This window comes from Alternaria atra (assembly GCF_907166805.1).
Source record: "Alternaria atra isolate CS162 genome assembly, contig: 22, whole genome shotgun sequence".
In the NCBI taxonomy this organism is placed as follows: Eukaryota; Fungi; Ascomycota; class Dothideomycetes; order Pleosporales; family Pleosporaceae; genus Alternaria; species Alternaria atra.
In genome coordinates this window covers 1,015,741-1,030,987 of record NW_025091320.1, presented here as the reverse complement: position 1 = coordinate 1,030,987, position 15,247 = coordinate 1,015,741, and the positions used below count along the sequence as shown (strand labels likewise).

The 15,247-nt window shown below is 50.8% G+C and overlaps 5 protein-coding genes across 5 annotated transcripts; 2 read left to right on the top strand and 3 right to left on the bottom strand.

The window, feature by feature from the left end:
- Positions 1 to 1,056: 1,056 nt before the first annotated feature.
- On the top strand, positions 1,057 to 6,102 carry ALTATR162_LOCUS3099 (uncharacterized protein; the record flags this gene model as incomplete). Its single annotated transcript, XM_043310705.1, has 3 exons — positions 1,057 to 2,738; positions 2,785 to 5,401; positions 5,458 to 6,102. The coding sequence occupies 3 exons, from the start codon at positions 1,057 to 1,059 to the stop codon at positions 6,100 to 6,102; spliced, it is 4,944 nt and encodes a 1,647-aa protein (XP_043166640.1).
- Positions 6,103 to 7,364: 1,262 nt separating this feature from the next.
- On the bottom strand, positions 7,365 to 7,915 carry ALTATR162_LOCUS3098 (uncharacterized protein; the record flags this gene model as incomplete). The annotated part of the gene is made up of 3 exons (XM_043310704.1): positions 7,365 to 7,407; positions 7,466 to 7,683; positions 7,745 to 7,915. 3 exons carry the CDS (start codon positions 7,913 to 7,915, stop codon positions 7,365 to 7,367), a joined length of 432 nt encoding a protein of 143 aa, XP_043166639.1.
- Positions 7,916 to 9,919: 2,004 nt separating this feature from the next.
- Positions 9,920 to 10,965, bottom strand: ALTATR162_LOCUS3097 (uncharacterized protein; the record flags this gene model as incomplete). Its single annotated transcript, XM_043310703.1, has 3 exons — positions 9,920 to 9,951; positions 10,002 to 10,681; positions 10,739 to 10,965. The coding sequence occupies 3 exons, from the start codon at positions 10,963 to 10,965 to the stop codon at positions 9,920 to 9,922; spliced, it is 939 nt and encodes a 312-aa protein (XP_043166638.1).
- A 517-nt stretch (positions 10,966 to 11,482) lies between these two features.
- On the bottom strand, positions 11,483 to 13,457 carry ALTATR162_LOCUS3096 (uncharacterized protein; the record flags this gene model as incomplete). Its single annotated transcript, XM_043310702.1, has 6 exons — positions 11,483 to 11,650; positions 11,717 to 11,924; positions 11,979 to 12,208; positions 12,260 to 12,610; positions 12,661 to 12,950; positions 13,001 to 13,457. The coding sequence occupies 6 exons, from the start codon at positions 13,455 to 13,457 to the stop codon at positions 11,483 to 11,485; spliced, it is 1,704 nt and encodes a 567-aa protein (XP_043166637.1).
- Positions 13,458 to 14,304: 847 nt separating this feature from the next.
- Positions 14,305 to 15,180, top strand: ALTATR162_LOCUS3095 (uncharacterized protein; the record flags this gene model as incomplete). Its single annotated transcript, XM_043310701.1, has 2 exons — positions 14,305 to 14,624; positions 14,676 to 15,180. The coding sequence occupies 2 exons, from the start codon at positions 14,305 to 14,307 to the stop codon at positions 15,178 to 15,180; spliced, it is 825 nt and encodes a 274-aa protein (XP_043166636.1).
- Positions 15,181 to 15,247: the final 67 nt, after the last annotated feature.

Sequence of the window (15,247 nt, the reverse complement as noted above, 5' to 3'; positions counted from 1 at the left end):
CCGACTTTTCTTTTCAACGAGTCGGTGTAGGAGAGATCAGTATATTCTTCGCCATCTAGACGTCTCGCTGCAGATGCCCATCGTAGAGCCCAGCGTCAAGCTCGATCATCGATCATCACCGGAAACCCCCAGACGCCTGTCGTGCTGCGGCAGGGATCGCTCCAAGCCACCACTCGAACGACTGAGTGCATACGGAAGTGGATAGGCCTGCCGCTGCTTGGTCTCCGCCGCACCACACCTCGTCATCTCTCGAGCCCGCCTATCCGCCGACAGTGTGAAAAAGCAGGCATCGCCGCTTGTGCTGAGCGCTGACATTCTCGCCCTCCGACTCGGGCGCTGGAGAGCTGCAGACACGCAGCCAGGCAGAGACGACGCAACGGACCGCCGTTGCGCCCCAAGTCGCAGCCCGTACCACGCTTATCCTGTGTTCGAAACTCGCTGCTGTGCGCCATCCGCGCAGACGACTCCCATTCCGCGACACGACACCCAAACCGCGTCCTACTACCCACGATTGCGCAAGGCAGCCGCCAGTGAGCGCGCAGTCAGACAGGCGGCTCTGGTGCATGCGAGTGGGTACATTCCACACAGACACGCCCAGGGACCCGCCCTTACATAGACACCGGACACCGCTCTCCTCGTATATCCTCATCCATCACACGCTGACTGACGCCTGAGGCCACCGCCACAATACTCACCTATCCAACCCCGCGAAACCCCCGTCACTACCGACGCCGTACACAGACACTCATTTGCTGCTCCGCGTAGCCTCTGCACGAGCGGACAGCATCTGCGACTACCCCATCCCCAACTACTGCCGGGGTCTCTGCTGGTGACGTGCCAGTACGGGGACGCCCGGTGCTGAGGAATCTTAGTCACGCCCCAAAAGACATGTCAGTCGTAGCAGACGGGCGACGATTTCGCGAAGGCATCGGCACTAGTCGCTCCTGGTGAGGCTGTGTCGTAGACCAACCCTACCCTACCGTCTCTGAACATCACCCCTACGATTAGTGTGATACACCGGCGACACCCCAGAGTCCCTCTAGCGGCTCCCCTACCATGACTATGGTTCGGCAATATCCCCCGCAACCGCCGCCGCAGCTTCCCTCGACCGTGGCCTACAACAACATCGCACCTGCCCCGTCACACGCCTCGTTCCTCAGCAATGACGCCAACATCGACGGGCATAGTATCGGCCAGTACGCGAGACCGCAGCAGTACGCCCATCCGCTATCGAGACATAACTCCTACGGATCGCAGCCCTCCGAATCTGGCCGCACACCCAAACCTGCAGAGCACATGCTTCGCCGTAAGACGCCCAACGGAATCTTGGCAGCTGCGTATGACGGCACATCTGTTGAGAAGAACGGAGAGCCACATGCAACCAAACACATCCTCCTTCCTGTAACAGCTGAATCAAAGTTACCATACGGTGTCAAGCAGGATCTTCCTCTTCGCGCCCCAGGTGTCAACAGTGGCCTAGGACACAATCCACAGGACACGTTGGAATGGAGTCCCAGTCGCTACTTCGAGACCGGGACAGGGCTTCCGAGCCAGCATCTACCACAGATTGACTCCATGCTTAATCAAATTCCTCCATTGCAACCACTTCTACCCTATCAGATGTATGGCCATCCCTTCTGCGGACCAATGGGCCCACCATTCCAGACGCCGTTAAATCCAACTGTTTCCAACGACCAAGGGCCTTTTGGACCGTATTGGCATGACGGCACCTATATCCCATATCGGCCTGCTGCTATGCGGGATCCTCGCTTCCTACATCATCCCAGCCATAATTGGAGTAACCCACACAGTAACGCCTTCAACAGCCACCCCTACAATGCCATGTCCAACTATACTCACTATCAGCAAAATCCTGTTCACCTAGATTATGGTCAAGGCGCCTACAACCATGCAAGAAGGCCCTCAGTAGACTTTCCATCCTACGGGCAGCCTCAAAATCATGTCGCGTTAGACTACCAGAATCAGTCACTTCCTCCGCCGCTTACACAACGTCCCCAGGACTTTCTGAACTCTGGCCAGACAACACCAGTGGCGGAGTATGCACCCGTCATACCGAATGACGAGTATGGGCTACAGTCACCTAATGGGCAGAACCGAGAGAAGGTGTTTGCTTGGGCCCACGCGGTATATGTCGATCTTCTCAGATACCTTCAGTCAACACGCAAATCAAACTCCCAAAACGCCCATGGTCGCACACACCACAGACCACACATTTATCCAAAGCCACCACGGCAACCTGGACTTAGTCTTTCGAGTCCTTCTGCTAGTGGCATGCCATCTCTGGAACGGCGTGTCTCATATCCTGTTCCCACCCTATATGCCTCTCAGTCCAGAGCAGAGTTCCCATCCAGGAGACCCGCGATGCCGCATTCGCGTTCGTTGTCCGCCTGGTCAATAGGCGGTTCAGATGTGAATAGTCAATCTTGGCAAGGCATGTCGCCACAACACCCCATGTTACCCTCAGTATCAGGCATGGAGCCACCACGTACCCTGCGGCGAATATCCGGCTCGGTCTCCAGTGCTCACCAGAACCTCCGCCAGGGCCTGCCTCCGAGCATGACGGCTGCCTCAGCACTCGAAGCAATCACCAAGCATTGCGAAGAGAGCAAGTGGAGTTGGATAGATGGCATTCTTCTAGGTGGATGTCTAGCATATGCGCTAGGTGACTACCAAAAGGCTCAAGACTGGTACAAGCATATCCTTACGTTGGATAAAGAGTGAGTACACCACTTCCTGAGCCCGAAGCACACTAACATGAATTAGTCATGTGGAAGCAATATCTAATCTTGCAGCTACTATGCTTGCTCTCCAACAGAAGCGTGAAGCAGAAGAATACTGGAGACGCGCAGTCAAACTTCGACCCAGCTATTTCGAGGCCGTTGAACATCTGATTGGCTTACTTTGCAGTGATCACAAAGGGCGTGAAGCTGTTCAGGTTATTGAAGAAGTCGAACGCCAATTGAGATTCGCCAAGAGGGCCGATGCTTTGAAGAGCCTCGAAGCCGAAAGCGAACGTGCGGCCTCTGAATTGAGCGAGTCAAGCGTGTCGGAAGCATCGGATCGACCCGTCTTTGAGTTTGAGGGGGAAGATGAGGCTGTCTTCAAGGATTTGGATGAGCTTCCTGGCTCGGATCAACCAGGCTTCGGTTCAAGCGGATACGCTGTTGCTGGTTGCGACAACGGTCGCGTTCTAGCTTTGGTGCATGCCAAGGGCAATATGTTGTACGCTCTTGGTGACAATGCTGGTGCTGCCAGAGCTTTTGAGAATGCGGTTCTCATCGGAGCTGGATCCCACCCTAACGGTATTGATGGCCTCATTAGACGCATTCTTGCTGTTGTTGGGTATGATGTGTCGGAACGCTCTCCAGGCGGTCGTCGTATGTCTCCATCATCTGATCCGATCTTGTTACCGCCGGATGCGGCTACCAGGACAGCTCAGCTTTGCTTCCAACCGCACGGCCAACTCCCTGGCCTTAAACACGTTCCCAGCGAAGGACTCTCCAGGAAAGCTGCCATATCGACTACAAGCAACTCTTTGCTGTCATTAGCGAAGATTTTCCAGGACGGTATGGCAACTAATTCACCCAAAACTACCGTGTACCAAAGCAACTATGGTGTGCGAGAGATTCTAGCCCTCTACTATCTGTCGCTCTCATTGCAACCCAGTCCGTCGACAGCGAACAACGTAGGCATACTCCTCGCTAGCGTACAGCAGTCCGCGCCTTCCAAGGCCAGTCCAATGTCTCATGCTTTCGCACATCCTCAAATTCCTGGATTAGTCCCCGGCAGTGGAGTAGCTCTTGCGCTTGCGTACTACTATTACGGACTTCAATTGGACCAGTCCCATGCACATCTCTACACAAATCTCGGAAGCCTTTTGAAAGATATTGGACAACTGGACTACGCAATAAACATGTATGAACATGCTGTCAAGTGTGATTCGAACTTTGACATTGCTCTTGCCAACCTCGCCAACGCTGTCAAAGACAAAGGTCGAATCGCCGATGCCATCCATTACTACAAGAAAGCCGTGAAATCTAGTCCAGACTTTGCCGAAGCTGTCTGTGGGCTTGCTAACGCTCTCAATTCTGTCTGCAACTGGGCTGGTAGAGGTGGTATTGCCGAAGACGGTGGATCAAGAGATCGTTGGCATGTCAACGATAGCAGCATGCTTCTAGATGCTAGGATTCCTGGTGCGTCAAGTTCAGGTTGGATTCACAAGGTTGTGAAACTGGTTGAGAAGCAACTTGCCGATGGTGAGGATTGGGGGCGAGGCATGATGAATGAACAGTTCATTCAGGATGTTATCCGTCCCTTGTCTCTGACAGGAAGCGCACAAGATGTGAAAGAGCAGGAGACCAGCATGGTGTCAGTATTGCACAAGTGGAAGGGTCAAAAGTGGGAGGGCGCTCGCATCGTGCGACTTGTTGAGCGTGCTATACGATGGATGACCTGGCAATGGTACCAGGATCGCTACATCACTGGGACACAGCGACCACCAGCATCCTATAAGAGGCCCCAACTGCCGGCGGCCTTGACAGTACCCGCAGCACCTACTGTGCTCCCCTTCCACACATTCACATGCCCCATGTCAGCTAAACAGATTCGTCTCATCTCGCAACGCAACGGCCTCCGCATCTCTACTTCGACGCTAAGGCTTCCTTGGCTACCACCGACTGTCTATCAGCCTCCTGCGCCGCCACAACCGTATTTAAAGGTCGGTTACGTATCGTCGGATTTCAACAATCATCCATTAGCCCACCTAATGCAGTCGGTTTTTGGCCTCCACAACCCAGGCAGAGTGAAGGCATACTGTTACGCTACCACAGCGAGTGACGGATCGGAGCATCGTAAGCAGATTGAGAGAGAATCGCCTGTTTTCTATGATGCCAGCAGCTGGTCAGCGGAACGACTCGTCCACCAGATAACTCACGATGGCATCCACGTCCTTGTTAACTTGAATGGTTACACTAGAGGCGCGCGGAACGAAGTTTTTGCTGCCCGTCCTGCGCCTATTCAGATGGCTTTTATGGGTTTCGCAGGCACTCTAGGCGCTGAGTGGTGTGACTATCTGCTTGCTGACGACACCGCTGTACCTCCGGACACGCTCCGACAATGGCGCCGTAACATTGACCTCCAAGACGCCCTCGTCGACGACAATAGCGGTGGTACGGACGAAGATTGGATATACGGAGAGAACATTGTCTTCTGCCGAGATACCTTCTTTTGTTGTGATCACCGGCAAAGTGCCCCGGACTCGCAAGGACGCCAGCCTAACTGGGAAGAAGAGCAACAACGAAGGTGGGCCATGCGTAAAGAGATCTTTCCGAACCTCTCGGACAATGCAATCATTCTTGCAAACTTTAATCAGCTGTACAAGGTAAGTTCAATGCTGTCACGTCTAAGAAGTTGATCGTGTGCTAACACCACAATTAGATCGAGCCTACTACGTTCCGTACCTGGTTACGCATTCTCGAAAAGATACCCAATGCAGTCCTCTGGCTCTTGCGGTTCCCCGACCTTGGCGAGACGAATCTTAAACAAACTGCTCTTCTCTGGGCAGGTGCAGAGGTCGCAAGTCGCATCATGTTCACCGACGTCGCACAGAAACATCAACATATCTCTAGGGCCCGTGTTTGCGATCTCTTCCTCGACACACCAGAGTGTAATGCACACACAACTGCTGCCGACGTTCTCTGGTCGGGAACACCACTGCTTACGTTGCCACGCTACAAGTACAAGATGTGCTCTCGCATGGCAGCTTCGATTCTCAAGGGTGCGCTACCGAAGACGCCGGCTGGTGCGCAAGCCGCAAAAGAACTCATCGCTAGCAACGACGATGAATACGAAGCCATGGCTGTTCGCCTTGCACGCAACTGTACCTACAATGGTCACCGAGCCCAAGGCCGTTTGAGTGAGCTTCGCCGCATGCTTTACGAATCACGCTGGACAAGTCCGCTTTTCGACACCCGACGATGGGTCAGGGACCTAGAAGACGCTTATGAGATAGCATGGAAGAAGTGGGAGAAGGGCGAGGGTGGCGACATCTGGTTGAAACTCGAACAACCTTCGCGCGCTTAGCGATTTACATTTATCTTTCTATTAGAGCGACGGCATAGCCTCTTGTACGAGACGAGCATTACACACACATTCAGGTTAGACCCTGTGAGCATGTTTCGAAAGGCTTCTGGATTTAGCGAGCACGTACGTTCGTTGTTGTTACTGTTCTTTGTTCCTATACCCCATATCGATTTGGACTGGATATTCATGGATATTATGGATATATAACGGGGTTTGTGTGGCACCATTCACCGTTCGCGTACGGAGTAGATAGCTTCAATCGCATTCTCGATAGCATTTTCTTCGGCGTTGGCTGGCTGGCATGGCATGGCATTGTGGTAGAACCAAATATTATCCATCTGCCGTTCATCTTACAATGAAACTATCCTCTATACATCGCCTCGTGCAACGCGGTCATATCACGATTCTTACGCCTTGTTTTGTAATCTTGCTATGTCGACAAAGTACTTCTTGTTATTTTGTGACGATACTCATTTCCCTTTATTAACTCTCCTCTCCATATGTCTCCGTCGTGTGATCTACTAGCATTATAGGTCCTTTCAAGTAGTCCGCCGTTGGCAAACTAGCGGAGGAAATACTAGCCTAAAGAAGGTATCATCGAGGTTGTTTGCGCAGCTTTGCGCAGCTTAAAATTTTTCTACTGCGGTCGGTGTGCTGACATTTTATGTCAAGGCTGAGCGTGGACCAGAGCAGTATCTAGGGCATGCACGTAGAATGCGCATCATGCGTGGAATGAAACTGTAGTGGCCTTGATCGATCGGAATGCGCATTCACAGTTATAAAGGTATGTTCTATGGAACTGATGTAAGTTACAGAGAAGCTATGGATGACCGGTCTATACAACCAGGTGGTTTAGTCGCTCAAGGGTAGGTTCCACTACCTGCTGATGTGATGACGTCCACGGCACACGGGTGGGTAGGTAATTCCCCACCACCACTAGATTCAGCAGGTGGGGCATTCTGCCCTACGCGCACTTGCTTCCACCCCCATTCTACAAGGATTTTGAACACGTCTGTCGTTTACTTTGCTGATTGCATGTACAGGCATGTCATGACCGACAAGTCCCCGGAGTGGCTAGTTTGTGGAGAAACATGAGATGATAGAGGCATTATTGATATTCCTAGATTATCCAAGCGTCGTACTCTACATCAACGCTAAACTGCTTGCGCGATCCTATCTCTAACCATGATTCTATGGCATATAATACAACGATCCCGTAGTCTCGAGAGTCTAACCATTAAGCCTTGGGGCTTTGCCATGGGCTAATGGTTCGACCCATAGTGCTGGTTGTTCTTCTTACGGATGCTAATGGCAATCGTCAGATATGGACTACGCCTGGGCCTTCATGGAAGGGAGTACTTACGGAAGCTGACCCGTCCAAGAGCCGACATAGCGGATGTCGTGAGGGGAGTTAGGGAGATTGAGCTGTGTCTGGTGTACCACAACCATGTTCGGGCCTCCGCTGGAGGCGATATGAGAAGAGTCTCCGTTTGTAGCGACAGTACCATTGTTGGACCTGCCCGGCATACGTGTGTCGTCTTGAAGCCAGCGCTGCATGGAATAGTTTCCAGTTGCAACATTCTGTCGACTCGTTAGCCATCACAAGTGTCATGGTTGGCGATATTACAGTAAGTGAGCCTACCTGCTGACCGTCCGATGATCGAAGGGTTGCTATGTTGCTCTCACTCAACATGTTTCCAGGCGAAGCAGTGACACCCCCAGTGCTACCTTGAACAGATATCACGCTATGGCCATTGCCCAACGGAGTGGGTGAGCCACGGGGGGAAGAAGCGTGGACCTTCATAGAAGACATGTCGGGAAATAGTAGACAAAAGCTAGGTACGAGTGATTGCTATCTAAGTTTGATAGTTGAAGATTCCTGACTGATAGACCTTCACTGGAGCAGCAAAGGAAGATATATGATTTCTGTGGCATTAGCACTGCCGACCGATGTACTGTGTACATGGCTGTATCTTTCTTGCTTCACTTTTGGGTCGCATTTGTTCTCTCCTCGTGGGACCCTTCTTTGGGCTTCTCAACCCGAAGTTTTCTCTTTTAGTTCTCTCTTTTGCTACATGCGCGGATATGTCGTTCTTTAAACTCCATGTTGTTTCCTCCTCGTGATGATTCCAACGTTGGTCAACTATTACACGTGGCTCGCAATTTCCTTGCACTGCCTCAATTCACTTAAGCGCTAATCAGGTAGAGTGGCACTTCTCTCTTTTCTCATCGGATGTATCCCGGCCGATCTGGCCGCCTACAGAAGCTCCACCGAGTTCTCTCAACCTCATCTCATCGAAAATTGAGCTAGTCTCGAGAAAATTGGCTGGGGTCTGAAGTGATGCAGCTTCATTTGCACTACAAAGAGAACTATGGATACAAGCCTGCACATCTCATTAAAGCGCCTTGTCAGGATGTCCATCCATGCGGCACTAGTTCCTGGTGTCTTTTTAACTGATCAGACCTGGCAAATCCAGTTTTGTTCGTACATCCCGGCAAAGTACACTTGTATGACTTCGAGTGCTTTTGCAGATGGGCCCTTTGCCATGTTAGTAACTGATACATCAATGCGAAACTGATGGACATACTTACTTGAAGGATGAATTTCGCGTGAACACTATCAAAGTGTCATCTTTCCAACCACCTTTTCTACAGCTACTTCCGAGCGGACATACATGCTCTCCTGTCCCCCGGGTTCCTATTACTTGTAGCAACCCATCTATCTTGTCATAGATCAAGGCTGATGATGTATCGACCTCGGAGTCATAGTCGCATGATTCACTCCGACTAGATTCCATTGTCTCGAACTATGATACAAGAAGTGTGGTCCGGAAAGTGTGACGTGTCTTTCTTGGCTTGAACTTATACCCATGCAAAGCGGCAGAGATATCTTGTCCAGCGGGCGGATCTTTAAGCCTCAGGTCAGCAGCTAGCATAGCCCGCGGCCATTCCGAGTTCGTTTGCAGGACACGAACAACCAGACAGGAACAAGAAACAAAATTATAGATACGTACAAGAGCTTGAGCCGATACAAGACCAGTGTGTTAGGCCCTTTGAGGCTTTTGCTGATTGACAAGTGCTGTGACGAATTGTCCAGATCGCGCCCTATCTTATATCAGAGTCCTTCGTTGTACTGATCGAAGGGTTTATCTTCGATTTATCATCGGCTGAATTTTATTTCGATATATTCCGAGATATCAGACGTGGCAAGGGTGACATTCTGGTAGACTACGTTGGACTTCCATTCCTCCCTAGATCAAAGCGCTGTGATTGGTAGGTCAAGTTTCACAGGAGAAAAGAGAAAAGAGGCTGCGACGGATGACACGCATCACACCGTTATGTCAAAGCTTCCTAAACACAACTAAGTCCCCTTCATATGATATGCACCTCTCCAAATCTAGCGTCTAGCCGCGAACGCGACACGTTACGCTGGGATCGGGGAATGCCGAGATATCCATGTTGAGGCTCTGCACGATTTCGCTAGCTTTATTTTCTCCTTTCTCCTTTCTCTTTTCTCTTTTCTCATTTCTCCTTACCCCGCAATCCTTCCTCTCTTCTCACTGTGCCACACGAATGCAGGCTGTGCAAACATTGGGTATTCCAACAAATGCTACCTAGGCAATCACAAAATCTCGGTGCCACCGTTCAATGCTTCGTTCGCGTAGTTTAATCTGACAATCCTTGAAGGGCACGCAATTCTGAGCCGACGATAAGACCGCACGGCTGTGTTCAAATTTGAACTAACTAAGTCCCTGGTTACGAGGTAGGCTTATGAGAATCTGGCACAGCTCGTTATCAACGTCTCATCCGTCGACATCTATGTAGATCTGAACGACACTAAATAGTCGTCTGGAATAATGTTAGTAGTTGTGACTAGAGTTGTGACTAGAGTTACTTACGGAATGAATTCGGGGACGCGGGTGAGGTCCACATGCACTCGACATGAAAACCAGCTGCATCGAACTGAGCTTTCATTGCCACCGGAGTGTATTTGAACACCTCGAAGCAGTCCAAGAACTCACCTGCCTCGAAGTGCAGATTGAGCTCCTCGCAAACTACCGCTTTGCGCGCCATAATCTGGAAGCGATGCATCAAAGGCTCTTTCTGGAGAACGCCCCCAACGATCCAGTCGTCTTCGTAATACCACCTGCATCCCAATACAGTGTTCGAGTACTCTAGACCGTTCCTCAAGAACCTCTCAAACAGATTATTGGACTGGTGATATGCGTTCCAGAGGTGCGCCTCATCTTGCCTTCCATCGAGGCCAAGCAGCATCCGGTCGTCGGGGCGCATAAATTCGCGCCATGAAGAGAGGCGTGCGACAGCATCGTGGAACTTGTCGTTGCCAAAGAATGAACCTAAGGAAAGAATGCAGAGTGGACCGTATATGGAGCGTGACCATTCCATCGCATCGACGAACGTACCCCAAAGACCAAAGTACTTGACATATGTGTAGCGGTCGGCTAGAAAGGACATGGCCCTTTTGAGAGCCTCTTCTGAGAGATCGACGGCGAAGTATTGGACTGGAGTTTTCGCAGCCTCGAACGCGTCTAATAACGGCAGTACCTTTCGAACGTCGCTGTGCGTATTGATCAGTATCGTACTAGCAATCACAAGTCGTATGTGAGCTACTCACCCAGCACCGATATCTAGTATCGAAGAACCTGGCTTGATTTTGCCAGCAATACTCGCCCCATACTCGCGCAGAAGCTCGATCTCTTCGGCTGTTTGAGTATAGTCCGAAGACTCTATGATTTCGCTCCATATCTTTAAGCCCACATCGTTGAAAAGGAAAGCTGTAGGAAAGAGACGTTGCTCATTCGGGCTAGCAAGAAGCATTGCCTGCATGAACAGGTTCTTCATCGTTGCCGGAAGTCTTCCATTATGGATTTGCAGAACTGTCCCAATAGCTGGACGGCTGATGCCGCAAGGGGCTGGTAACTTGGCACTCGGCGTCTTGTTGCGGCTCACACATGCTGTTCTGGTAGTTCCAGCTGCTTTAGAGCTCTGGTCAGGAAAATGGGTTGCACCGTTCATAATGCCCTTGTTGGAGAGAGGACGAGTAAGTTTTGCAGGCTCACCTTCGCAGCCACATACTGCAAGCTCATCAAATACTAGTGGAATTCTGCTTTGAGGCTCAACCACCGTATCTACACACGTCTCTAGTTCACGGCGGGTTATATGAAAGGATAACGTCGTGCGACATGATTGATTGGGAAGTGTTGACCGGAAACATGCGTACTCCTGAATTATTACGGTGTGCAGCCTGTTAAAGAAGCTGCAGCTATGTACTTCACTATTTCCGGCGATTCAAGGTCCCGTGGGGATCATAGCATCCCACCTGTGGCGCACAGGCAAAGATACACCTGCAAGCCTTCAACTAAACCAAGCTGATCACACCTGTCTGTTCCACCAATTGCGTGACCATCTTCTCCCACCAGCCTACCTGTTGACCAATCGGTTTATCCTCCACAAAGCCGTCATCTAATGAATGGCTGTCCATCCAGCCCCACATGTATTGTACGGCATGCCATACTGGTGGTACGCTCTGTAAAAAAACGCATCAGTCAGCGAACTGGAGATAAAAGTCTTCATTCCATCGGTTTTGACATACCGACCGGCAGTTGCCTTGTGCTACAACAGTTGTGAACCATTCGTGTGCGATCTTACGCTCACTCTCTTCTGTCGATATCAATGCCATAATGACGACTGGGAAGAACGGGGCTTGTGACGTAAATAGAGGGCCTGTATATGGCATCCGTTTGATACAGCCCAAAAGGGCGTTCAGACGCTCTTTAACGATCGGGTGATTTCTTGGACGTCTGGTGCAACATTAGCTTTAATCTTTGCTAGGATGTGACTTCTAGAGGGCTGACCGGTAAAATCTGCAGTGCAAGTATATTTGCGCAGCTACCCTCCACGTTTCGCCCGTAAGCTCAGTGACTCTGATCTCGCTTTCGACCTTTCCATCTTTGTCAAGATCACAAGCGTTCAATAGTGCAGTGCACGATGGAAACCCGATAGATAGGTCTGACCATTGCTGCAGTTTCTCGAGCCGTGCTTGGACCTTCGCAGCCCCATGGGGGATGATTCGTGAGTCGGGTGTCTGAAATGTGGTTAGCGTACATGGCCATGCCGTTAGTTCTTGAGCGTTTACTTTGTCCATACGAGCACACAGATGCGTTATCTGCGCGAACATGTGCAGAAGCTTCGGTGATAGCCCAGTTCCGCCGTATATTTTTCTCGCATGCATCTCAGTACCTCCAAGGAGCCAGGCGTAAAGCCTGTCGGTGTCCTCGAACTTCAATGGTGCTACTGGTTGAGCCAGGATTCCGACGAAGGCCACCCAATTGGCATTGGCAGTTCTAGCAGAGCTACATTGCACGTTCTCATTCTTCCAATATCGGTGGCCAGGATCGGAGTTGTCGAGGATCTTCTTAGCGATTTCGGCACCACTTTGCCATCTTGCTTTGTGAGCCTTCGATCTTCGGAGCTCCCAATTTACCAACTGTGGCAGTTAGTCGCTGTGTAAACTTGCAGTTTTCGCGCACTACTTACATCGTCAATGGTGAGCAAGACTAGCGAGCAGACAAGACTATCGTCATGTCCCGAAGCTTGCTGATGAGGGTCGCGAAGAGCGTCTGTCAAGAGCTTCACCGCTCTTGTGTAGTGACGATTTGCTCTCTCAAGCAAAACTTCGCTTGGTATGTAGTCCAAAACGTAGGATGCTGCTAGAGACAACAAAGCGTGTTTGACACATTCATTGTCAGCGGCCATGGCGGCGTAATCGTTGAGCCAGAAGTTGGTCTTGGGTAGGAGAGTCCGACCTCCACAGAATGCCACTGTGTCTGCTTGTGGATTAGTTGTGGCCACCTCGAAATCGCTGTTTGCTCCTTACAGAAAGTAAGCAACTTGCTGTCCATCTTATCGAGTTTCAACCCTTTTCCAAACCCAAGTGGAAGCTTTGGCACCGAATCGGGCGGAGCTAACAGAGGAGATCGATGATGTTTTCCTAGTGTCGGCTGTTGAAACCGACGAGAAGCAGGTCCTGTATCATTATCAAAGTCGGCTGCTTGCAAACGAAACTTTATATAACCGTTGACGCCCTCCGGATCCTGGGAGTACGAACTTTTGCGAAGAGTTGGATGCCGTTTTACGATACCATCAAGATACGGATTTTCGAAGTTCAATGTTGGGTGTTGGTCCGCTGCTCGTGGAAGGCGTAGGGATTCTTCCGGAAATACGTCTAGAAGCCACCGCCTAGATTCGTCAGGCGAAATGCCATTTCCATCTTGAGTATCTTCACCATCCTCAAATAGCCAACTCTCCAGTTCCGACTTGTTGGGAGCTGTCATAGAGTCAACTTTTGTTAGCATGCGCCTGAGTTATATGACGCGAGTAAATGGATACTGAGAAGGACGCACTAGCACTTGTAAAATCCAAAATTGCTTCAGGTTGCGGTCTTGGATCAGGAGTTTCAGCCGCGAAGAATGATCTGTCCTCCCAAAAATCGTCCTGGGGTTCAAAATCGAGACAATGCGCCGTCTGATTACCCCTCCTAGACGATGCATCTTCATGGTAGTGCAGGCGACGACGTTTGGTTTGCTCCATCGTGTGAAGCCTTGGTCGCACTTGCGCGTTGTCGCAGCGCTAGAAAGGTGAATAGTTCAGGTACGGAGGAGCTTGCAGAGCTACCACATACGTGTCGTCCCTTAAAACCCTAATCGTCTGTTGGCGAGAACTTTTGTTTGCTGCCACAAGGCTGTGCGATCGTGGGTGGAAGGTATACGTGACTAAGTATATTTATCGTTAGTGTACGGGTTGTGAGCGGGCTCCGCGGGCGGACTAAGCAGTGGTAGTTGCCCCACTTCCTTCACCCCAGCCGTGCCCTATCGATGGATTACATTGTACCACCACTTCGACCGGTGAGCGCGCATCTACAAGCATCTGGCTTGCAGATAGGTCCGAAGAATCTCGCGTGGGGGATGGAATGAGGCTCAAGATTGGGGCGAGAGCAAATCGCTCCTTGCCTCCGCGCTTGCCTGTTGTCTCTTTGCCTGTCTCTTTCCTCATTTCGCCTCACTTCCGTATCGTTTTGTCACTCGGTGCCTACAAACCAGAACTCTAAGGTTTCGGGATTAGCGGATAGTTCCGCCCTCAATTCTTGGTGTTCTCGTCTCCCCACTGTGGCGCATCACAAGGATGGCAGCCTTCTACACGTCACCTAGTAGATTCGCTGGGCAAGATGTACCCAACGAATACCTGCATGACATCTTAGAAGAGCAGATGCGCAAGGTGATCGTGTGCGAACCTGGCTGGCCAGATTCCGGTTGTCTCCTGGCAGACATGGGAATGTTCTTCGTTCGGTCAGTCAGTGTGCTTTCCAAGGTTGCGGATAGCACAGTGAATGGAAACCACATCGACAATTACACAAGAAGAAGACTGGATGACATGGAGCGAATCAATGACTTTTGCGAGCTGGGTTCACTAGACTATTTGAACGAGAAACATGAGTCTCTCAAGTAAGTCTATGGGAAACAAGCATCTATTCGTGTCACCTAATCACTTTTTAGATCACTTGCTTGCCGTTTGCAGCAGTTTGCCAGCGAGCTCGACGACCTTTGGGACTTGAGCAAAAACCCCCCCTTCTCTTCGAACCCAGTACCCCCTAGTCCACCCACGCGCTCGAAACTCCCAATGCATACCAAAGACCGTGCGAGATCCGCCTCTAGCATACCTCAACAGAACCAGACATGGGCATACGGAGGCTATGTAGATGCGGGTCCAGATGCGCCTCGCATAGTAGAATTCGACGAGGATGAGCCACCTGACGATCTGCCGGAGTCATCGACTCAAGCTGGTGGACGTTCTGTTAGAGACAACTATACTAGGAGCGATGAAGCACGATCGGAATACGACATCCAGGAAAGAATATCTGAGCTCCTTAGCACACTCGAGAAAAGCCGTGGAACTGGCCAGCACATATGTCCTTATCAGTATACATGCGAGAAGGGCGGGGTAGAGAATGGAAGGCTGAAAACTTTTGGGAGAAACTCGGACTTCAGGTTCGTACAGTAGCTGGAGTGTCCATAGCGCCGCTAACGATTCAACGCTGAGTAGGACCCATTTGCATAAGCACGAAAAA